This window comes from Ailuropoda melanoleuca, chromosome X, assembly GCF_002007445.2.
Source record: "Ailuropoda melanoleuca isolate Jingjing chromosome X, ASM200744v2, whole genome shotgun sequence".
NCBI classification, from domain to species: domain Eukaryota; kingdom Metazoa; phylum Chordata; class Mammalia; order Carnivora; family Ursidae; genus Ailuropoda; species Ailuropoda melanoleuca.
Window position 1 is genome coordinate 55,582,044 of NC_048238.1, and position 25,853 is coordinate 55,607,896.

At 38.4% G+C, this 25,853-nt stretch overlaps 2 protein-coding genes across 3 annotated transcripts in view; one reads left to right on the forward strand and one right to left on the reverse strand.

Moving 5' to 3' along the window:
- UPRT (uracil phosphoribosyltransferase homolog) overlaps positions 1 to 25,853 on the forward strand; it is a 144,665-nt gene that overhangs the window by 102,856 nt on the left and 15,956 nt on the right. The window lies entirely within an intron of this gene.
- ZDHHC15 (zinc finger DHHC-type palmitoyltransferase 15) overlaps positions 1 to 25,853 on the reverse strand; it is a 164,061-nt gene that overhangs the window by 7,886 nt on the left and 130,322 nt on the right. For both annotated transcript variants that reach the window (XM_002929169.4, XM_019809840.2), the window contains exon 11: positions 118 to 196. In XM_002929169.4, the coding sequence (XP_002929215.2) occupies positions 150 to 196 (47 nt within the window). In that variant the 3' untranslated portion in view covers positions 118 to 149. The remainder of the gene's footprint in view (positions 1 to 117; positions 197 to 25,853) is intronic.

The following is a 25,853-nucleotide window of genomic DNA, read 5'->3' on the forward strand; positions in this document are numbered from 1 at the left end:
TGAAGAATTTAACATTTTGTTCGCCAGAGCAATAACTTACTTCTTCTCGAGTCTGCTTCCAAGATTGCATCTTAGCAGCCCAGGTAACACTCTAGGTGCCGCCCTCAGAATACTGACCTGTCTGAGAGATGCAGGAAATGTGTAAACTGCTATGTTTCTGTTTCCATGGTGAGAGATGATGAAACTTCTGGATAATCTGTAAGGTTGAAAAGTGCAGGTGATCAAATGACCCTTTCTCTCGTATGGGTGGGTATTCATTCACTGGTATATTTCTTTATTGTTCAATTGCTGTAGACAGCAGATATCTGCAGATCTCTAAAGACTGGGGTGCTATACCAAAGCATTTATAACCAGTTGAGATATGCACATTCCAAGAGTAGCCAGGTTGATGTACTATAAAATAAGATTATTTTATTTATAAGCATTATCTGATCTATAATACTGGCAAGTATTAGACTTAAATAGCTGTGATGATAACTCAACATCATCTGGCTTTAATGGGATGCTTTGGGTCTTGCTACTCACAAAATTACCCTATCTCATGTTTTTCAATTGGATGTAATTGAAATAGCTATTAAAGTACTTTGGTGTTGCTGTGTTTCAAAAAGGAATGAGGCATATAGAAAGTAAGAGGCTTTGGAATTAACAAGCAACATCATTTACAGTATAAATGTTTTTGTTTCCAATCTGAGCATTTTGGAGGAGTAAAGTATACTCTGAATCAGCTTGCTTAATGTACAGATAATCACTTTCTTTATACTCCTTGCATAATAATATACTTGGCAGTTTGAGATTTTAAAAAAAAGTTGACGGGGGGAAAGGAAAGTGGTGGTGGAATAGGGGGACCCCAGGCATGTCTTGTTCCATGAACACAATGAGATAACTATCAAATAATTCTAAATACCCCAGAAGTAGAACTGAAGACTGACAGAACAAAATCCACAACTAAAGGAAGAGAAGAGGTCACATCGAAAAAGGTAGGAAGTGGGGAGACATGGTTTGGTGGAGAAACAGATCACAGGTGCTGCAGAAGGGAGGGAGCCATGGTCGTGGAGAAGGGCAAGAGAGAGAGAGGCATGCATGGGAATGCATAAGAATGTTTCCCCAAAGCCATTGGATTGGAAAAGGGGAGGGGCTGAATTTCATGAGTTCTTGCAAACAGCAGAGTGTAAAGCCTCACAAGGTTGGCCAGAACAGAGCCTGGAGGGCACTTCACTGCTCCTGGAGAGAAGGCAGGCGAACAATGCAGGAGCAGAGGGTGAGGAAACAATGATCTGAAGAACATCTGGGGCACATAGAGGGGAGATTATTTGCTCTTCTCAAAGCACCTCCCTGGGAGCCAGCATCCACAGAGATGCCTCTCCAGGACAAAGGAGCTGGCCTGCACCATTTTCCTCCCCTACCCATCAGCATAAATACAGAGCCACCTGCAGGAAACACAGAAGTGCCAACACTGGCTGTCTAACTTGCTTACACCAAGCCCCATATGCCTGCACACTGGAAGGACTGCCCTTCTCAGTCACACTTGCCTCAGTCCCAGTGCAGTGAGCCCCTCCCCAAGAAGATCAGCACAAACCCTTGTCCAGACCATGTCTCCCCACCAGAGAGTTCTGCAGGGCCTCAGTTCTGGTGGAGGTGGTGTTTGATCTCATTTCACAAGAAGACCAGAGCACACCTAGTTAAAACTCACCTCATTCAGGACAGGAACCAAACACTGCCCACTGGAGGTAAGGAGAGCCTCTGCAGATGACTGGCCTGAAGGATAGAGAAGCCTAAACACAACAGCAGAGTAGATGAAGCACACGTCAGAGACACTCCCTGAAGGGCAACGCCCTGGGCACTATATGACCCTTTTGTCATAAGGCCATTACATTCAGGAGCAGGAGATATAACTGGCTTTTTTAACACAGAGATGAAGGTAGAGACTTAGACAAAACATGAAGATGGAGGAATTTATTCTAAATGAAAGAACAAGATAAGGCCATGGCCAGAGATGTAAGCAAAACAGATATAAGTAACATGCCTGATGGAAAATTTGAAGCAACAATCATATGAATACTCAGGCTTGAGAAAAGAATGGAAGACATCAGGGAATCCCTCATCACAGAGATAAAAAGTGTTAAAAAACAATCAATCAGAAAGGAAGAATGTAATAAATAAGATTGGAAACAGGCTTAATGCAATGAACAGCAGGCTGCGAGAAGAAGAGGAATGAATCAGTGACCTAGAAGACAAAAGAATGAAAAGTAATGAAGGTGAACAAAAGAGAGAAAGAAGAATTATGCAACACAAGAATAGACTTAGGTGACTCAGTGACTTCATCAAACATAATAACATTCATATTATAGGAGTCCCAGAAGAAGAAGAAAAAGAGAGAAAGGGGGCAGAAAATTTATTTGAAGAAATAATAGCTGAAAATGTCTCTAACCTGGGGAAGGAAACAGATACCCAGATCCACAAGGCACAGAAAATTCCCATCAAAATCAACAAAAGTAGGTTAACACTAAGAACTTTCATAATTAAAATTGCAAAATCTAGTGATAAAGAAAAAAATCTTAAAAGCAACAAGACAAAAGAAGTCCTTAACTTACAAGGGAAAACCCATAAGGCTAGCTGGGATGTCTCAACAGAAACTTGGCAAGTGACAAGGGAGTGGCATGACATATTAAAAGTGCTGAATGGGAGAAATTGGCAGCCAAGAATACTCTATCCAGGAAGGCTATCATTCAGAATAGAAGGAGAGATGGAGTTTCCCAGACAAACAAACACTAAAGGACTTCATGAACACAGAACCAGCCCTGCAAGAAATATTAAGGGGGACTCTTTGAGTGGAAAGGAAAAAACCAAAAGCAAGAAAGACAAGAAAGGAGGGGCACCTGGGTGGCGCAGTCAATTGAGCATCTGACTCTTGGTTTTGGCTCAGGTCATGAGGTCAGGGTTGTGAGATGGAGCCCTGCATTGGGCGCCATGCTCAGTGCAGAGTCTGCTTAAGATTCCCCCTCTGTCCCTCCCCTCCATGTTCTCTCCAAAGTAAATAAATAAATCTTAAAAAAAGACAAGGATCAGAGAAAATCTCTAGACACAATGATAAAACAAGTAATAAACTGGCATTAAATACATATCTGTCAATAATTACTCTGAATGTAAATGCACTAAACACTCCAATCAAAAGACATAGGGTGTCAGATGGATAAAAAACAAGACTCATCTATTTGCTGGCTATAAGAAACTCACTTTAAACCTAAAGACATCTGCAGACTGAAAGTGAGGAGATGGAGAAAAATTTATGTCACAAATGGATGTCAAAAGAAAGCTGGAGAGAAATACTTTTAAAAAAGAATTATTTATTTAGAAGGAGGAGTTAAGATGGTGGAGGAGTAGGGGTCCCCTTTTTCAGCTGGAACCCTGAGTCGAGCTGGATATGTACCAGACCATCCTGAAAACCCACGGAATCAGCCTGAGATGCAGGAAGATACATCTGGATCTCTACAAATGAACATCTCCAGCGCTGAGTATTGAGGTATGAAGTGGGGAGCCGTGAATCCGCGCACAGATATTGGAAGATAAATGGAAGGGGGAGGGAGCCGCCCTGCTCGGCGCCAGGAAGCAGTAGCCACCTGCACTGGGGAGCGGGCCAGACTCGCGGACCAGCACCCGCGAGAGAGCAGACTGAGACCGTGAGCCTGAAAACGCGCATGCGACCAGACTGAAATCCGCAGCTCCGGAGCGTTCACTGGAACTAGACTGAAACTGGGATCTTGGGAGCGCGTGCGACCAGACTGAAAACTGGCACTCCGGAGTGCATGCAAAACTCTCTGAAACAGGGAGCTTGGGAGTGTGTGGGAACTGGGGGGCGGCTGGCGGTGTTAGAAGCACAAAGGACAGAGATGTGCCGGCCTTGGAAGTGAGGGCTGGGAGAATGGCTGTGGGGTGCACAAACCAGGATGCTGTAGGGTTTTTAGCAGCACCTACAAAAACAGAGTTAAAGTGGCCAGGAGAGGTGAGTGGAGAGCGGACTGCGATCTCTCTGTTCTGAGACAGAGGCTAGGATTCGGCCACTGCTGCTCTGACTCTCAGAAGAGCCACAGAAAATCACAGAGAACCAAAAGCCCAGGAATACCGGCTCACATTGTGCCTATCAACATCCCCCCTCGCAGAGGACAAGGAGACTCTACCCAAAAAAGGTTGCCTGAGTGTCAGTGCGGCAAGCCCCTCCCCCAGAAGGTAGGCTGAAAAATCAAGAAGCCCACATCCCTAAGGTCCCTATAAAACAAGTGCACACTGCCTGGGTCCTGGTCAATAATTTGGGCTCTGGGCAAGCCCGCAACCACTCCTCATCAGAATGACGAGAAGGAGAAGTCCCCCCCAGCAAAGAAAAGACAATGAGTCTGTGGCCTCTGCCACAGAACTGATGGATATGGATATAACCAAATTATCAGAAATGGAGTTCAGAGTACCAATGGTCAAGATGATGTGTAGACTTGAAAAAAATAATAATGAAAATATTAACGAGAATACAGAATCTCTAATGGAGGAAATGAGAGGGAATCTGGCAGAAATTAAAAATGCTATGAATCAAATGCAGTCAAAACTAGATGCTCTGACGACCAGGGTAAATGAGGTAGAAGAACAAATAAGTGAATTGGAAGAAGGGAGGTAGAAGAGAAAGCTAAAACAGAAACTCAAAAAAATCCAATCTCAAGAATGTAGATTACAGGAGATTACTGACTCAATGAAACGCTCCAATGTCAGAATCATCGGCATCCCCAAGTAGGTGGAGAAAGAGAGAGGTCTAGCAGAGATATTTGAACAAACTGCAGCTGAAAACTTCCCTAATCTAGCAAAGGAAACAGGCGTTCGTGTCCAAGAGGCAGAGAGGACCTCTCCCAAGTTCAACAATGACAAACCTACACCACGTCAGGTCATAGTGCAATTCGCAAATATTAGATCCTAGGATACAGTACTGAAAGCAGCCAGGGTGAAAAAATTTCTCACGTCCAGAGGCAAAAATATCAGAATTACGTCAGACCTGTCTACACAGACCTGGAATGAGAGAAAGGGTTGGCAGGGCATTTTTAAGCTCTATCTGAGAAAAACATGCAGCCAACGATCCTTTATTTAGCAAGGCTGTCATTCAGAATTGATGCAGAGGTAAGGACCTCCCAAGATCGCCAGACACTGATCAATTTCGGAACCACGAAACCAGCCCTACAGGAGATGTTAAAGGGGGTTCTATAAAAGTGAAAAGGCCCGAAGAGTGATACAGAACAGAAATTTATCTATAGAAACAAAGAGTTCACAGCAAACATGACTTCATTAAAATCATATCTCTCAATAATCACTCTCAATGTGAATTTCCTAAATGCTCCCATAAAACGCCACAGCGTTGCAGATTGGAAAAAAGAGATGACTCATCCATTTGCTGTCTACAAGAGACTCATCTTGCACCTAAGGATACTAGAAGCTGGTTCCTTCAAAAAATAAACAAGATCGATAAGCCACTGGCCAGACTTATTCAAAAGAATAGAGAAAGGACCCAAATTAATAAAATTATGAATGAAAAGGGAGAGGTCACAACCAACACCAATGAAATAGGATGGATCATTAGAAACTTTTATCAACACTTTTATGCCAATCAATTAAACAACCTGGAAGAAATGGATGCCTTCCTGGAAACCTATAAACTACCAAGACTGAAACAGGAAGAAACTGATTTTTTAAACAGACCAATTAATTGTGAAGAGATTGAAGCAGTGATCAAAAACCTCCAAAAAAACAAGAGTCCAGGGCTTGACAGATTCCCCAGGGAATTCTACCAAACATTCAAAGAAGAAATAATACCTATTCTCCTGAAGCTGTTCCAAAAAACAGAAACAGAAGGAATACTAACAAACTCATTCTATGAGGCCAGTATTACCTTGATCCCCAAACCAGGCAAAGACTCCATCAAAAAGAAGAATTACAGACCGATATCCATGATGAGTGTGGATGCCAAAATTCTCAACAAGATCCTAGCTAATAGGATCCAACAGTACATCAAAGGATTATCCATCACGATCAAGTGGGATTAATCCCTGGGATGCAAGGCTGGTTCAACATTTGCAAATCTATCAGTGTGATACATCATATCAACAAGAAGAAAGTCAAGAACCATATGATCCTCTCAATTGATGCAGAAAAAGCATTTGACAAAATACAGCATCCTTTCCTGATTAAAACACTTCAGAGTGTAGGGATAGAGGGCACATTCCTCAATTTCATAAATACCATCTATGAAAAGCCTACAGCGAATATTCTCAATGGGGAAAACCTGGAAGGCTTTCCCTTAAGATCAGGAACATGACAAGGATGTCCACTCTCGCCATTATTATTCGACATAATACTAGAAGTCCTTGCAACAGCAATCATACAACAAAAAGGGATAAAAGGTAACCAGATCGGTAAAGAAGTCAAACTGTCTCTCTTCGCAGATGACATGATACTATATATGGAAAACCCAAAAGAATCCAACCTGAAACTACTAGAACTTATAGACAAATTCAGTAATGTGGCGGGATACAAAATCAATGCTCAGAAATCAGTTGCATTTCTATACACGAATAATGAGACTGAAGAAAGAGACATTAGGGAATCCATTCCATTTACAATAGCACCAAAAATCATACGTTATCTTGGAATTAACTTAACCAGAGAGGTAAAGGATCTATATTCTAGAAACTACAAATCATTCTTGAAGACATTGAAGAAGACAGAAAAAGATGGAAAAATATTCCATGCTCATGGATCGGAAGAATTAACATAGTTAAAATGTCCATGCTACCCAGAGCAATCTACACTTTCAATGCTATCCCGATCAAAATACCGAGGACATTTTTCAAAGAACTGGAACAAATAGTCCTTAAATTTGTATGGAACCAGAAAAGGCCCCGAATCTCCAAGGAACTGTTGAAAAGGAAAAACAAAGCTGGGGGCATCACAATGCCGGATTTCGAGCTGTACTACAAAGGTGTGATCACAAAGACGGCATGGTACTGGCACAAAAACTGACACATAGACCAATGGAACAGAATAGAGAACCCAGAAATGGACCCTCGGCTCTTTGGGCAACTAATCTTTGATAAAGCAGGAAAAAACATCCGGTGGAAAAAAGACAGTCTCTTCAATAAATGGTGCTGGGAAAATTGGACAGCTACATGCAAAAGAATGAAACTTGACCACTCTCTCACACCATACATAAAGATAAAGTCCAGATGGATGAAAGACCTCGATGTGAGACAGGAATCCATCAAAATCCTAGAGGAAAACATAGGCAGCAACCTCTTTGACATCAGCCACAGCAACTTTTTTCATGATACACCTCCAAAGGCAAGAGAAACAAAATAAAACATGAACTTGTGTGACTTCATCAAGATAAAAAGCTTCTACACAGCCAAGGAACAGTCACAAAAACTAAGAGGCAGCCCACGGAATGGGAGAAAATATTTGCAAATGACACTACAGATAAAGGACTGGTATCCAAGATCTATAAAGAATTTCTCAAACTCAATACACAAGAAAGAAATAAACAAATCAAAAAATGGGCAGAAGATATGAACAGACACTTTTCCAATGAAGACATACAAATGGCTAACAGACACATGAAAAAATGTTCAAAATCATTAGCCATCAGGGAAATTCAAATCAAAACCACACTGAGATACCACCTTATGCCAGTTAGAATGGCAATAATTGACAAAGCAGGAAATAACAAATGTTTGAGAGGATGTGGAGAAAGGGGATCCCTCCTACATTGTTGGTGGGAATGCAAGTTGGTACAGCCACTCTGGAAAACAGTGTGGAGGTCCCTTAAAAAGTTAAAAATTGAACTACCCTATGACCCAGCCATTGCACTACTGGGTGTTTACCCCAAAGATACAGACGTAGTGAAGAGAAGGGCCATAGGCACCCCAGTGTTCATAGCAGCATTGTCCACAATAGCTAAATTGTGGAAGGAGCCGAGATACCCCTCAACAGATGGCTGGATTAAGAAGATGTGGTCCAGATATACAATGGAATAGTACTCAGCCATCAGAAAGAACGATTACCCAACATTTGCAGCAACATGGACAGGAGTGGCGGAGATTATGCTAAGTGAAATAAATCACAAATGAGAGAAGACAAGAAACAACCAACACCACAGAAATCCAAAGAATTATGAGAATATTATGAAAAAAACTTATGCCAACAAACTGGGCAATCTGGAAGAAATGGATAAATTCCTAGAAACATATAAACTACCAAAACTGAAACAGGAAGAATTAGAAAACTTGAACACACAAATAACTAGCAAAGAAATTAATTCAGTAATAAAAAAATCTCCCAACAAAAAAAACCAAGGACCAAATGGCTTCCCAGGGGAATTCTACCAAACATTTAAAGAATGTTTAAAGAATAGCTTCTTAAGCTCTTCAAAAAAAATAGAAATGGGAGGAAATCTCCAAATTCATTCCATGAGCCCAGCATTACCCTGATACCAAAACCAGAGGGAGACTCCATTGAAAAAGAGAATTACAGACCAATATCCCTGATGAATACGGAGGCAAAAATTGTCAATAAATTACTAGCAAACCAAACCCAACAATACTTTAAAAGAATAATTCAGAATGATCAATTTGGATTTACTCTTGAGTTGCAAAGGTAGTTCAATATCCTCTAATCAATCAATGGGATGCTCCACAATAAATGAAAGGATAAGAATCATATGATTATTTGGGGGCGCCTGGGTGGCACAGTCGTTAAGCGTCTGCCTTTGGCTCAGGGCGTGATCCCAGCGTTCTGGGATCGAGCCCCATATCGGGCTTCTCTGCTAGGAAGCCTGCTTCTTCCTCTCCCATTCCCCCTGCTTGTGTTCCCTCTCTTGCTGGCTGTCTCTCTCTGTCAAATAAATAAAAAATCTTTTAAAAAAAAGAATCATATGATTATTTGAATAGATGCATAAAATGCACATGACAAAGTTCAACACCCATTCATGAAAACAAGCCTCAACAAAGTAGGTTTAGAGGGAACATACCTCAACATAATAAAGGCCATATATGAAAAACCCACAGTTCACATCATACTGAATGGGGAAAAACTGAGAGCTTTACTTCTATGGAAGGGAACAAGACAGGGATGTCTACTCTCACCACTGTTCTTTAACATAGTACTGGAAGTCCAAGATACAGCAATCAGACAACAAAAAGAAATAAAAGGCATCCAAATCTGCAAAGAAGAAGTAAAATGTTCACTATTTACAGATTATATAATACTTTGTAGAGAAAACCTGACTCTATCAAAAAAAAAAAAACCCTGCAAGAACTGATACACAAATTTAGTAAAGTCACAGGATACAAAATCAAAATACAGAAATATATTGCATTTCCAAACACTAATAATGAAGCAGCAGAAAGAGAAATTAAGGAATCAACCTCATTTACAACTGCACCCAAACCCTTAAGATACCTACGAATAAATCTAACCAAAGAGGTGAAAGACCTGCACTCTGAAAACTAGAAAATACTGATGAAAGAAATTGAAGATGACACAAAGACATAGAAAGATTTCCCATGCTCATGGATTGGAAGAACAAATATTCTTAAAATGTCTATACTACCCAAAGCAATCTATGAGTTTAATGTAATCCCTATCAAAATATCAACAGCATTTTTCATAGAGCTAAAACAAACAATCCTAAAATTTATATGGAACCACAAAAGACCCTGAAAAGCCAAAGAAATCTAAAACGAAAAGCAAAGCTGGAGGCATCACAATTCTGTACTTCAAGTTATATTACAAAGCTGTAGTGATCCAAACAGTATGGTACTGTCACAAAAAATAGACACATAGATCAATAGAACAGAAGAGAAAAACCTAGAAATGAGCCCACAACTATATGGTCAATTAATTTTTGACAAAGCATGAAAGAATATCCAATGGAAAAAAGATTGTCTTCAACAAATGATGTTGGAAAAACTGGACAGCAACATACAAAAGAAGGAAATTGGACCACTCTTTTTTTACTTTTTTTTAAAGATTTTATTTATTTATTTGACAGAGAGAGAGACAGCCAGCGAGAGAGGGGACACAAGCAGGGGAGTGGAGAGGAAGAAGCAGGTTCCCAGCAGAAGAGGGAGCCCAATGTGGGGTTTGATCCCAGGACCCTGGGATCATGCCCTGAGCTGAAGGCAGACGTTTAACGACTGAGCCACACAGGCGCCCCGAAACTGGACCACTTTTTTTACACCAAACATAAAAATAAATTCAAAATGGATTAAAGACCTAAATGTGAGACCTGAAACTGTAAAAATCCTATAAGAGAATACAGGCAGTAACCTCTTTGACATTGGCCGTAGCAACTTCTTTCTGGATATGTCTCCTGAGGCAAGGGAAACAAAAGAAAACAAACAAACAAAAAAACTATTGGGACTTCATCAAAATAAGCTTCTGCACAATGAAGGCAACAGTCAACAAAACTAAAAGGCAACCTATGGAATGGGAGAAGATATTTGCAAAATGACATATCTGATAAAGGATTAGTATCCAAAATATACAAAGAACTTATAAAATACAACACCCAGAAACAAAGAATCCAGTTAAAAATGGGCAGAAGGCATAAGTAGATATTTTTTCAAAGAAGACATACAGTTGGCCAATAGACACATGAAAAGATGGTCAATATCACTGATCATCAGGGAAATGCAAATCAAAACTACAATGAGATATCACCTCACACCTGTCAGAATGGCTAAAATCGATAACACAAGAAACAGCCAGCGTTGGCAAAGGTGTGGAGGTGGAGAAAGGGGAACCCTCTTGCACTGCTGGTGGGAATGCAAACGGCGGCAGCCACTCTGGAAAACAGTGTGGAGGTCCCTTAAAAAGTTAAAAACAGAAATACCCTACAATCCAGCAATTGCACTCCTAGGTATTTCCCCAAAGAATACAAAAAAATAGGAATTCAAAGGGATACATGCACCCTGATGTTTATAGCAGCATAATCTATAATAGCTAAATTATAGAAACAGCCTAAGTGTCCATCAATAGATGAACAGAGAAAGAAGATGTGGGGCGTGTATGTGTGTGTGTGTGTGTGTGTGTGTGTGTGTGTAATGGAATATTACTCAAACCATAAAAAAGAATCAAATCTTGCCATTTGCAATGACATGGATGGAACTAGAGAGTATTATGGTAAGTGAAATAAGTTTGTCAGAGAGAGAGAAATACCATATGATTTCACTCATATGTGGAATTTAAGAAAGAAAAAAAATGAGCAAAGGGAAAAAAAAAGAGAGGGAGGCAAACCAAGAAATAGGTGCTTAAGTAGAAAGAAGAAACTGATGGTTACCAGAATGCAGGTGGGTGGGAGAATGGGTTAAATAGGTGATGAGGACAAAGGAGTGCACTTGTTATGAGCACAGGGTGGTGTATAGAACTGTTGAATCACTGTATTGTACACCTGAAGCTAATATTACACTGTATGTTTACTAACTGGAATTTCAATAAAAAACTTAAAATAAATAAATAAATAAATGAATAAACAAAAAGTTGGCAGCAGTTCCCTTATAGTTTATGGTTAGTATATTCTTTATGAAATCACTGTGCCATTCAGAGTACTTCCATTATTATGAGGTCTAGATCCCAGAGTATAGATGCCAGTCAGAATGGGCTACCCTATATATGCAAGTAATGAATCACAGAACTTTACATCAAAACCTAGGGATGTACTGTATGGTGACTAACACAATATAATAAAAAAAAATGTTAAAAAAAAAAAGAATGGGCTACCCTTGCCACAAGAGGCTGGAAAACTTTCATGCCGCTATGTTAAGCAGACAGATTCCAGATCATGGCTCCATGGTAGGCACAACATTCTATTTATCTGGAATCCCAACCTTAGGGTGTTCTTGCCTTTAAGTCTGGACAGAAAGCAGCTGTGTTGACCCAGCTCTTCAGTGAAGGATATATAGAAAATAACTCTTGTTTGTCAAACATCTCAAAGAGAAAAATAGGCAGTAAGTGCTTAAGCATACATCTCATCTCATCTATACATTTCTACAAGAAGGTGATTGATAAAGTGTGAAAGACAATTCTGGAAGTGCAATGTGCTATTTGCCTTTCTGCTCCTTGCTGTCTCAGAATTTGGTAGGTATGGTTTGGCAATGCACCTTTTCAGAAATTGACTTAGTATTCTGCTAAATGGGTTTCTTTAGCTTTTTGCCACTGCATCCACTTTTACTTGGCACAGAATGCTTCCTCCCAGCAATTATTTGATCAGGCTTGCAGACATTGAAGCCTGAGCTGAAAAACTGGATTATCAACTTCAAGGTACCACTCCTGGGGTAGATGAAGCTAAGGCAGCAAAGGTAGAGTAATCATGTGGTAAGGATTATATTGAAAACATTCAGATACTTCAAAAAATCATGCTATGCGTAATAGAAGACAAATGAAGAATTTAGGAAGTCAATTTGCCTCCTACTATCTGCACCTATACTGCTTTCTCCACTCCCACCTGCTCTTGATGCCTGTGTTGTAGTGATTCATCATTTATTCAACAGATGTCTACTTAGACCAAGATGTAATTTTAGTATTAGTGTATACTGAGCATTCATTCTCTTCCTGTCTCATTCTAGATCTCCTATAAACCCTGGATACCATGAGAAGTGACCATAACAGGATGTGTACACTTCTTTCTAGTCATTGGTTTTCAGAGACAGGGAAGTGTAGGGAAATGGACACAATGTGGAATCCGGAAGAACTTCAGTTGAGCTGCAACTGCTTCATGGCCTTATTTAAGTCACTTGATCTCTTCAGCCTCAGCTTTTTTATCTGTAAAATAGGGCAATATTCTCTCCTTCATAGTATTTTTATGATGCTGTCACCCAAATTATGAGTATCCTCTAAGGCTCTGACCTTTACACTCTCAATTTCTCTTTTTCCATTCATTTCCTTGTCCTTATGTACACATCTCAACATTGCTTAGGTGATTCCAAATTTCACATTTATCTCCTTTCCCTAGATTTACTTTCTCCCTGATGATCTCCTACACCTCTCATAGGTTTAACTGCCATCTCTATATAAATGCCTCCCAGATCTCTCTAGTCACTGGGACTCTTTCCAATTAATTAAAATGTCTCCTGGATTTGATCCTTCCTTTTCATTTCTAGTGTTACCACCACTCATGAAGCCATTGTGACATATGCCCAACTATCTATTGCTCTTTCTGGTTTTAGTCTCTCCAAATTTCAATTCATCCTGCGTACTAGGAACTAAGTAATTTTTACAACATTTTTCTTTCATTATATCAATATCACTCAAGACCAAAAGTTAATAACGATTTCTTATTGTTTCAAGTCTACAAAGCCCTCTACCACCTGTCCATATCTTCCCTCTCTCAGATTACTTCCCATAACCCACAATGGCCACCCTGAACTTAGGAATGGATGTTCTCCTCAGTGATCTTGTCACATTCATGTCATACTTCTTACCTAGAATGTTGTTTCCTTATTTCTAGTATCTATCCAGATGTTACCCATCCAAATAACATCTAACTTAAGTCCTGTCTCTTCCTCAAAACTTTCACCACTATAGCCCATATGCTTTTCCCTTTATTGATATACTCAGTGTTTAAGCATCACCAACAATCACACACTTACCACATGTACACAGTACTTAGCATGGGGCTAAGCCTACATTAGGTATGCAATTGCTATCATCACTTTTATGGCAATGTGCTCATTAAGCCTTGTGTTACATTTGTGTGCTTTTCCTATCCTTCCTTACAATTGCAAATTCTATGGGGGCAGAGATTACCTATTATTTATCTTTGTATCCTTCCACAGTGCCTTGTCTGAGTGTACCTTCAGGAAATGCTTTCTGAATTGAACTGATAGATTGGAGACCTTCAATATTTCAGGGAAATGTACCAATTCAGAGCTGAAGGTTGGATACTGCAAGTAAATCAGTAAAATGAACATCCATGATATTATTGTATGAGTTAAGTTTTTCTGTGTATGAGTTAATGATATTATTGTATGAGTGGGCTTGGTCACTTCCTTCTTAACTAGAAACATGAGAAACAAGTCACTTGGAAAATGCCTAACTGCCTATAGGGTAGCCCCTCCCTAGCCTGGTGTGTTATGTCTGATACTTTCAGGGATGAGACCTAGAATTTCTACTCTCAAGTACAGGCAAATGAAGAGTGTAAGAATAGTTTGTTTATAGCCTGGTGGTCAAAATGCTAGATGGCTGTGATAAGAGGTAGTGACTGGGTGTACGTAGGAGAATATTGATCAAGGAAATTTTGCTCCAGAATAAGGGAGGCATATTTATAATGTGAATTTACAGTGGCTGCTTAGATATAATATTTCTTCCAAAAAAAGAAAAAGAGCCATTTGGTAAAAGATAACTGGTTGCGGTTATTGAGTTTCACTTCTAACTCCTCATTATCAGTTCTGTGATCATGGGATCACAGAACATCACACCTTAGAGCTGAGGATAGCCTGGAGATCATGAACTTTAAACTGAGGTCCAGAGAAGAGAAGGGACTTTCCAAAACTCATGCATTGAATCTAGTGGCAAAGCTGGGAAGTGATTCCCATGCCAGAGCTTTATCCATGTTTTTTCATCATTCTATTTCTGATGAAACAGGCATAGGAACTGAGATAATTTTTTAACACCTTAAAAAAGTCTATCAAATTAAAAGTAAATAGCAAAGGAGACACACTGGGTACAGTAGTTAAGGACTTTGGAGCCAGAATCTGTCACTTATTAGCTATGTGACTTTGGGCCTCTCTACACGTGAGTTTCCTCATCTGTAAAATGGGGCTATTTAATATTTACAACTCACAGAATGTTTATGACTCTTAAATGTGACAATGCCTATAAATCACTTTGCATAAAACAGCCATTCGACAAATATTGGTTGTACCCTTAGAATCAATCAGTTATCTACATGCAACCTTATTTTGCTAGGGCTTCAGAGAATAATAAGATAAAGGTGACAGTGTTTCTGAAGTCAAGGAATTCACATCCAGTCCCTTACCATCCATACTCTTTGTTGGAGCCAGGTTACTATCTTCATCACTTAGCTTGGGGTCTCATGCACTACTTGTGACTTACATGTACCTTTTTCCTCTTCGTTCCTTGCCACCAATCCAAATTTTATCCAATCTTTAGGGCCTAAATTCTACCTCCTCTGTAAAGCATTTTCTGACCAGTCTAGCCTACAGGAATCACTCTTCTTTGAATTTCTATAGAACTTTATGTTTCTACTCATTTGGTCAACATTGTATCCTGTATTATGTTTTGTTAAGCAATTTTTCATTTATGTGTCTTATCTCCTCAAATAAATTTAACAAATGTTAGTTTCTCCCTCTCCCCTGTCCTTTACCCAAATATTCTTGGTCAACCGACCAGACATTCTCTCCCAGAATGGTACTAACCCCTGTATGTATTCTGAATGATAGAAAATAGCCTTTTGGAATAGAGCCACTCAACTAACCATTCCAAGTGTGTATTCATAAGTATAACTCATTGGAAGATCAGGTTGGTAAAATGTTAGTATAGGCCTATATATCTTGAATTCCTATATAGACAGCTGGTAAAGAATTGACTGAGATTATGGACTCTTCCATAGTTGGCCCTACCTATTGTTACTCTGCATGGGAATAAATAAAGACAATTTGGTACCCTGAAGGAGTATATTTTTTGAGGTAGAAAACATGAATTTAACTTATTAGGGCCTTGCCTAAGTACTATGGTAGTATCTTAAAGTTCCTCATGCATGATCACAGAGGTCTGGTTAGGCCCAAAGAACTATGTGATAAGGTATTTTTTTTTCTTTAAGCAAGATTCAATGGCCGTTTCTGACTGGCAGGTGATTGCACAGAATGTCACCCATAGATGTTTCTAAATAACACAGTTCTTGATATGAAAGGCCCCTTGTCTCAGAATCAGAGCTCTTATATATAGGATGTACCTGGAGTGTTTGAGTTCTGATGAAGAGAAGGACTCTTACCAATTCTCTCAGAAGGTCCAGAAATTAGATCAATCTCTGACATAGGATGGAAGTGTGCTTCCATAGGAGTAGCACTTCATCATCTTCCTAAAACAACATTTTCCTCACATCATGCACAAAAACTTGCACAAAAAACCTGCACAAAAACCATCAGTAGTTCCCCATCACCCATATAATAAAGTTCTTAGTCTTGTATTGAAGGACTACCCAATCTGACACCAATTTACTTGTTGACTTAATCTCACAATCATCTTCTATATGCAACACTATTTTGCAAGATTTGCAGAGAATACTGAAATCAAGGTGACTAGGTCTCTGACTTCAAGAGGTTCCCATCCACTCTCCCACCATTCAAACTCTTTGCTGGAGGTAAGCTACTTTCTTTAAGTCCCCCTCACTTAGCTTGGGATCCCATGCATCATAACCTATGACTTTCCGTATAACTACTGTATTTTTATTCCTTGCCACCAATTCAAATCCTATCTAATCTTTGAGGCCCAAATTCTACCTGTTCTGTAAAGCATTTCCTGACTAGCCACAGGAATCACTCTCTCCTTTGATTTCCTGTAGCATAAACTTCATGGTTCTATTTATTTGTCAATAACATATCTTATATTGTGCTTTGTTAGGCAACTTTTCATATATATGTGTCTTATCTCCCCAAACAAATGCAAAACCCTTGAGTTCACAGACAACAATGCATAATGCCTCTTATGATTCTAATGTCATAACCTTAATATGTTCTCAACAAATATTAGATTATTTATTCTGTTCTTCTTCCTAATGTATTATTTATTATGGCGGCAGAAACTACAAGATTGAAAATAAATCAGAAAACTCTTCTACCTTGAACAGTTATTAATGGTTTCAAATAAAAAGTTTTATCCAAACAAAACAGTAGGAAATTGGGATCTATATAAAACACATAATATGCTAGAGTCGTTTTTCTGAATAAGTGTCCAGTATTTGATAAGACTAATTTTTCTAAGCCCTGATTATCACAAACACCAGAAGGCCGAATTAGCAGATTAAAGCAAACTTTTGTTTTTGCATTATAGAGATTTTTCTTGACAAAAATATCCCTTCTGGGATATACTCTATTAAAATTATTAAAATAGGGAGTTGGGGGGTGCCTGGGTGGCACAGCGGTTAAGCGTCTGCCTTTGGCTCAGGGCGTGATCCCGGCGTTGTGGGATCAAGCCCCACATCAGGCTCCTCCGCTATGAGCCTGCTTCTTCCTCTCCCGCTCCCCCTGCTTGTGTTGCCTCTCTCGCTGGCTGTCTCTATCTCTGTCAAATAAATAAATAAAATCTTTAAAAAAAATAAAAAATAAAATAGGGAGTTGGGTGGAAGATCACAGTGGAGCGGGTGGACCCTAGGCTTGTATCATCCCTCAAACACATCTAGATAACAATCAAATCATTCTAAATACCACATAAATCACCCTAAAGACTGACAGAACAATCTCCACAACTCAAGGTAGAAGCCACAATGAGAAAAGGAGGAAGTGTGGAGACATGGTTTAGGGGAGAAATGAATCTTGGGTGCTGCAGAGGGGAGGGATCTGTGGTTGCAGAGAAGGGTGAGAGAAAGTAGAGCACCCAGGGGAATATGCAAAGAGAATATTTCCCCAAAGCTATTGGCTGGGAAAATGAGAGTGGCTGATTTTCCTGAGTTCTTGCAATTAGTGGGGGCTTAAAGCCTAGAGTTTTGAAGGTCAGCGGGTTTGGGTGGGATAGAACCCTGAGGGTACTGCATTGTTCCTGGAAGGAAGGCAGGCAAAAAACCCAGAGGCAGACCTTTTGGAAACAGTGATTTGAAAAACACCTGGGACACTCAAGGGGGAGAATACCGTTGTTCTCAGAGTGCTTCCCTAACAGGGAGTGTTCACAAGGATGCCTCTCTAGGGACAAGGGAGCTACTTGGTCCCATTTCCCTCCCCTGCCCCTCAGCATAAACACAGAACCATCTTCAGGAAGCACTGCAGCAATGACGCAGGCTGCCTAACTTGCTTACACCAAGTGCTACCTCCCTGTAGTCTGGTAGGACTGCCCTTCTCAGTCAAGCTTGCCTCAGTCCCAGTGTGGCAGGCCCCTTCCCCAGAAGACCAGCAGAAACCCTTGCCCAAACCATGTCTCCCAAGACAGAGTTCTGCAGGACTTCAGTTCTGGATAAAGCAGTATAAGGTCTCATTCAGCAAGCAGACCAGAGCACATTTACTTAAAACTCACTACATTCTGGCCAAGGACTGAACACTTCCCACTACAGGCAAGGACGGTTTCTGTAGACGATGGGCCTGAAGGAAAGAGCAGCCAAAACCCAACAGCAGAGCGCATGCATCACACGCCAGAGATGCTCCCTGAAAAACCTGGCCCAGGACACTGCATGAACTCTTCTTCATAAAGTCATTACTCTCAGGAGCAGGAGACGCAACTGGCTTTTCTAACATACAAACGAAGGCAAGACAGACAAAATGCCACAACAGAGGAATTCTTCCCAAATGTAATAACGAGATAAGGCCATTGGCCAGAGATGTAACCAAAACAGGTTTAAGTAACATGCCAGATGGAGAATTTAAAGCAATGATCATAAGGATACTTGCTGGGCTTGAAAAAAGAATGGAAGACATCAGGGAGACACTCACCACAGGGATAAAAGAGTTAAAAAAGAATCAATTGGAAATGAAGAATTCAGTAAATAAGATTGGAAATAGGCTTGATGCAATGAACAGCAGGTTGCAAGAAGCAGAGGAATGAATTAGTGATACAGAAGAAAAAATAATGGAAAATAATGAAGCTGAACAAAAGAGAGAAAGAAGACTTATGCAACATGAGAACGGACTTAGGGAACTGAGTAACTCCATTAAACATAACATTCGTATTATAGGAGTCTCAGAAGAAGAGAAACAAAAGGGCGCAGAAAATTTACTTGAGGAAATAATAGCTGAAAACTTCCCTAATCTGGGGAAGTAAAAAGACATCCAGATCCAGGCAGAAAAGAAAGATCCCATCAAAATCAAAAAAGAAGGCCAACTCAAGACATTTCATAATTAAAATTGCAAAATATAGTGATAAAGAAAAAAATCTTAAAAGCAGCAAGTTAAAAGAAGTCCTTAACTTACAAGGGGAGATCCATAAAGTTAGCTGCAGATTTCTCAACAGAAACTTGGAAAGCCAGAAAAGAGTGGCATGATATATTCAACATGCTAAATGGGAAAAATATGCAGGCAAGAATACTCTATCCAGCAAGTCTATCATTCAGAATAGAAGGAGAGGTAAAGAGTGTCCCAGACAAAGAAAGGAGCTCATGACCACTAAACTAGCCTTGCAAGAAATACTAAAGGGGACTCTTCGAGTGGAAAGGAAGATGAAAAAGTGACAAAAACAAGAGAGGATCAGAGAAAATCTCCAGAACCAATGACAAAACAAGTAATAAAATGGCACTAAATACTTATCTATCAGTACTTACTCCGTAAATGGACTAAGCACTTCAATCAAAAGTCAGGGTGTCAGAATGGATTTAAAAAACAACATCTATCTATATGCTGCCTACAAAAGACTCATTTTAGATGTAAAGACACCTGCAGATTGAAAGTGGGGGGGTGGAGAAACACTTACCACACAAATGAATTTCAAAAGAAAGGCGGAGTAGCAATATTTGCATCAGACAAACCTGATTTTTAAAATTAAAATTCAATTTAATTAACATATAATATATTATTACTTTCAGGGGTAGAATTTAGTGATTAGGTCAGTTGCATATAACACCCAGTGTTCATTCCATCAAGTGCCCTCCTTAGTGCCCATCACCCAGTTACCCCTTCCCCCACCCATCACCCCTCCAGCAACCCTGTTTGTTTCATATAGTTAAGAGTCTCTTATAGTTTGTCTCCCTCTCTGACTTTATTTTATTTTTCCTTCCCTTCCCCTATGTTCATCTGTTTTGTTTCTTAAGTTCCACATATGAGTGAAATCATATGGTATCTGTCTTTCTCTGACTGACTTATTTTGCTTAGGATAGACAAACTAGATTTTAAAACAAAGGCTGCAACAAGAGATGAAAAAGGGCACTATATCATAACAAAGGTGGAAAATCCAACAAGAAGATCTAAACATTGTATATACTTACGCACCCAACTGTATGAAATAGTTAAGAGCAAATGTAAAGAAACTCATTGATAATAATACAATAATAGTAGGGGACTTAAACACCCCACTTACATCAATGCACAGATTGTCTATACAGAAAATAAATAAGGAAACAATGGTTTTGAATGACACACTGGACCAGATGGACTTAACAGATATATGCATTTCATCCCAAAGCAGCAGAATACACATTCTTTTCAAGTGCACATGGCACATCCTCCAGAATAGATCACATATTAGTTCACAAAACAGGCCTTAACAAATACAAAAAGGTTGAAGTCATACCATGCACCTCTACTGACCACAACACTATGAAAGTAGAAGTCAACCACAAAAAAAAAAAAAGATATGGAGAGACCATAACTACATGGAGGTTAAACAACATGCAACTAAACAATGAATGGGTTAACGGAAATCAAAGAAGAAATGAAAATACATGGAAACAAATGAAAATGAAAACATGACAGTCCAAAACATTTGGGATTCAGCAAAAGTCCTCAGAGGGAAGTATATAGCAATACAGGCCTATCTAGAGAAGCAAGAAAAAAAATCTCAAATCAACAACCTAACCTCAAACCTAAAGGAGCTAGAAAAAGAACAACAAATGAAAAAGCCAGAATAGGGAAGGAAATAATAAAGATTAGAGCACAAATAAATAATATAGAAACTAAAAAACAATAGAACAGATGAATGAAACCAGAAACTTGTTCTTTGAAAAAATTAATAAAATTGATATACCTCTCACAAGACTTACCAAAAGAAAAGCAAAAACATTTCTAAGAGGGAATTTTATAGCAATACAGGCTTACCTCAAGAAACAAGAAAAGTCTCAAACAACCTAACTTTACACCTGAAGGAACTAGAAAAAGAACAAATGAAGCCTTAAGTTAGTAGAAGGAAGGAGGTAACAAAGATCAAAGCACAGAGACTGAAAAGCTATACAAAAGATCAGAAAATCTAAGAGCTGCTTCTTTGAAAAGATAAAAAAACATGACAAATTTTTAGCTAGATTCTCTAAGAAAGGAAGAGGGCTCAAATAAATAATAGCAGAAATAAAAGAGGAAAAGTCATAACTGATACCACAAGATGTAGAAAGGATCATAAGAAGCTAGTATGAACAACTGTACACCACCAAAGTGAACAACTTAGAAGAAACAGATGAATTCCTTTCATATAGTATCTTCAAAAAGTGAATCATGAAGAAATAGAAAATCTGAATAGAACAATTGCTAGGAAGCCAATTGAATAAGTAATCAAAAACCTCCCAATAAAGAACAGTCCAGGACCAGACATCTTCACTGGTGAGTTCTATGAAACATTAAAAGAAAATGTAATACCTATCCTCAAACTCTTCCAAAACATAGAAGAGGAGGGAATAATTTCAAGGTCACTTAAAAGGCCAGCATTACCCTGATATCAAAACCAGATAAGAACATAACAATGATATAAAATTGTGGGCCAATATCCCTAATGAACATACATGCAAAAATTCTCAAAAAAATATTAACAAGCTGAATTCAACAATACATCAAAAAGATCATATGGCACAAATAAGGGGGATTTATTTCAGGGATGTAAGGATGTTTCAACATCCACAAATCAATCAGCATGATATACCACATTATCAAATGAAAAATGAAAATCCTGTGATCATCTCAGTAGATGCAGAAAAAGCATTTGACAATATTCAACATCCATTTATAACAACTCTCAACTAAGTGGGTATGGAGGGAACATACCTCAACACAGTAAAAGCCATATACGAAAAACCAACAGCTATATCATGCTTAATTGTGAAAAACTGACAGCTTTTACTCTAAGATCAGGAACAAGACAAAGATGTTCACTCTCACCACTTTTATTCAATATAATATTGGAAATCCTAGCCACAACAATAAAGCAAGGAAAAAAAAGTCATCCAAATTGGAAAGGAAGAAGTATCAATGTCTTTATTTGCAGATGACATGATATTATATATGGAAAACCCTAAAGTCTCCACCAAAGACTGTTAGAACTAATAAACAAATTCAGTAAATCTGCAAGATACAAAATCAATATACACAAATGTGTGGTATATTTATATACTAATAAAGTATCAGAAAGAGAAACAAAACAATCTCATTTATAATTGCATCATAAAGAATAAAATACCTAGAAATAAATTTAACCAAGGAGGCAAAAGGCCTGTACACTGAAAAGTATAAGACACTGATAAAAGAAATTGAAGACACACAAAAAATGGAAAGATATTCCATGCTCATGGATTACAAGAATTAATATTGTTAAATTGTCCATGTTATGCAAAGCAATCTACAGATTCATTGCAATCCCTATCAAAATTCCAATTGCATTTTCCACAGAAATAAAAAAAAATTAAAAATTTTCATGAAATTACCAAAGATCCTGAATAACCAAGGCAATCTTGAGAAAGAAGAACAAAGGTGGAGGTATCATGCTCCCTGATTAAAGACTACACTACAAAGCTATGGTAACCAAAACATTATGGTACTGGCATAAAAACAGACACACAGATCCATGGAAGAGAATTGAGAGCCCAGACCCACATACGTATGGATAATTAATTTATGACAAAGGAGCCAAAAAACAAAACAAACAAGCAAAATATGATCCAGCTACTCCACTTCTGGATAGTTATCTGAGAAATGTAAAAAGAATAGTTAAGAAAATATATGTGTACCCCTATGTTCACTGCAGCATTATTTGCAATAGACAAGGTATGGATGGTGTGCCTGGCTGGCTCAGTTGGTAGTGCATGTGATTCTTGATCTCAGGGTTGTAGGTTCAAGACCCACATTGGGTGTAGACATTACTTAAAAAACAAAACAAACAAGCAAAATATATGAAAACTACCTAAGGGGCCACTGATGGGTGAATGGATAAAGAGAATGTGGTACACACACACACACACACACACACACACACACACACACACACACAGATACACACACATACACACAGTGGAATACTATTTACCCATAAAAAAATGAAAATTTTGCCATTTGTGACATGGATGGACCTTAAGGGTATTATGCTAAGTGAAGTAAGTTATACAGGGAGAGTGAAATGCCATATGGTTTCACTCATATGTGGAATCTAAAGCAAAACAAAACAACGCAAAAACAAACTCATAAATACAGAGAACAGATTGATGATTACCAGAGGGAAAGGGGGTTGGAGGGTGAGTGAAATAGGTGAAGAGGGTAAACGGTATGAAGGGTGATAACTAGGCTTTTGGTGATAATCACTTTGCAATGTATACAGATGTTGAATTATAATGCTATACACCTGAAACTTATAAAATGTTATATACTCATTTTACCTCAATTAAAAAAAGACCTCTTCACTTCATAAAAGTATTTCTTTACATAGTATACTGCTGTATTAAAATAAGGCACCGATTTTAAAGAAGATAAAGACTTTATGACTTTATATACTTTCAGACTGTGATATTACATTTTTACTTAACAGGTTACTGTTGCTATATTTTATCAATTTACATACATTTTAGAATGTTTTGCATTATACAATGTAGTAAGTGAAAGTATATTTTGGGCTAGGAATAAAATCTTTTATTATTCCTAAAAGAAATTAAGTTCAGCACATGTAATTTTAACTTATAGCACCTTTCCCAGATATCTAAGTTTTTATTTTTATTATTTTTTAATTTAAATTCAATTACCCAACTTATAGTACATCATTAGTTTCATATGTAGTGTTCGATAATTTACCAGTTGTGTATAACAACCAGTGTTCATCACACTACCTGCCCTCCTTAATGCCCATCACCCAATTACCCCAGAAATCTAAGTTTTTAAATGTGCAAGGATTACTTGTATATGACCAGTTATGTACAGAAAGTGGGGGCAACTGAGGATAACACAAAATCAACTGGACAAATAGTGTAGCATGAGAATTTTTGCTAGAGGAAAGTACAGTTTTATAATAATTAAATTTGAGATACTGAATGGAAAGTGCAATAAAGGAGGGTTGTGAAATCTCTCAATACACATTTAAAAATCCTCATATATCTGAGATGGCATAGTGGCCTTACTAAAGCTAAAGGCATCTTATAGCCTAAGATTTTACAGTTTATTTTAGAAGCAAATAAATGCATCGAATAACAAGATGGCATCCATTCATTGCACTATGTCTCCTATGTATTTGTCCAAAGGACAGACATATTACTGCACTGTAAATAATCTAGGATTTGGAATTAGAATGCCTTACTCTAAGTCCAAGTTCTGCCTCTCTCTCTTTTGTAATCTTGGATAAGTTATTTATCCTTTTCATATCTCAGTTTCCTCAATTATAAAATGTGGATGGCATTAATAATGCCTATAACCTGACAGTTGTGAGAAAAAAGGATATGATAAAAAGTATATGAAATACTGTGTAAACTATAAAATGATATATACTTTCCTATGATTGAATACTTTTTAAAGTCTGGAATGGGAAACTGCTTTAAGTAAATAAACTCCTGATGTTATGAGGTATAATAACAGTCACATTATAGGGATCCTAGAAGGAGAAGAGAGAGAGAAGAGAGCAGAAAACTTATTTGAAGACATAATAGCTGAAAACTTCCCTAACTTGGGGAAGGAAATGACATCCAAGTCCAGGAAGCACAGCGAGCCCCTAATAAGATTAACCCAAGAAGGTCCACACCAAGACACATAATAATTAAAATGGTAAAAAGTAATAATAGAGTTGTAATTAATCACCCCTTATTGGATATATCATTTGTAAATATCTTCTCCCATTCAGTAAGTTGGCTTTTTGTTTTGTTGATGGTTTTCTTTGCTGTGAAAAAGCTTTTTATTTTGATGTAATCCCAAAAGTTAATTTTTGCTTTTATTTCCCTTGCTTTAGGAGATGTATCTGGGAAAATGTTGCTATGGACAATGTCAGAGAAATTACTGCATGTGAACTCTTCTAGGATTTTTATGGTTTCAGGTCTCATGTTTAGGTCTTTAATTCATTTTTAGTTTTTGTATATGGTGTCAGAAAGTGGTCTAGTTTCATTCTTTCACAGGTAGCTGTCCAGTTTCCCTAACAACATTTGTTGAAGAGACTGTCTTTTCCCCATTGCATATTCTTGCCTCCTTTGTCAGAGATTGATTGACCATATAATTGTGGATTTATTTCTGGACTCTTATTCGGTTCCATTGATCTTTGTGTCTGTTTTTGTCTCAGTAACATACTGCTTTGATTACTTATTTAATACCCCTTTTGTCTCTTGCTACATTTTTGTTATAAAAATATATAAAGAACTTACACAACTTATCACCAAAAAAGACAAAACAAAACAAAAACAATTCGATTAAAAAATGGGCAGAAGGGGCGCCTGGGTGGCACAGCGGTTAAGCGTCTGCCTTCGGCTCAGGGCGTGATCCCTGCGTTGTGGGATCGAGCCCCACATCAGGCTCTTCTGCTGTGAGCCTGCTTCTTCCTCTCCCGCTCCCCCTGCTTGTGTTCCCTCTCTCGCTGGCTGTCTCTCTCTCTGTTGAATAAATAAATAAAATCTTTAAAAAAAAATAAAAAATAAAAAATGGGCAGAAGACCTGAATAGACATTTTTTCAAAGAAGACATACAGATGGCCACAGACAGATGAAAAGATATTCAGTATCACCAGTCATCAGGGAAATGTAAA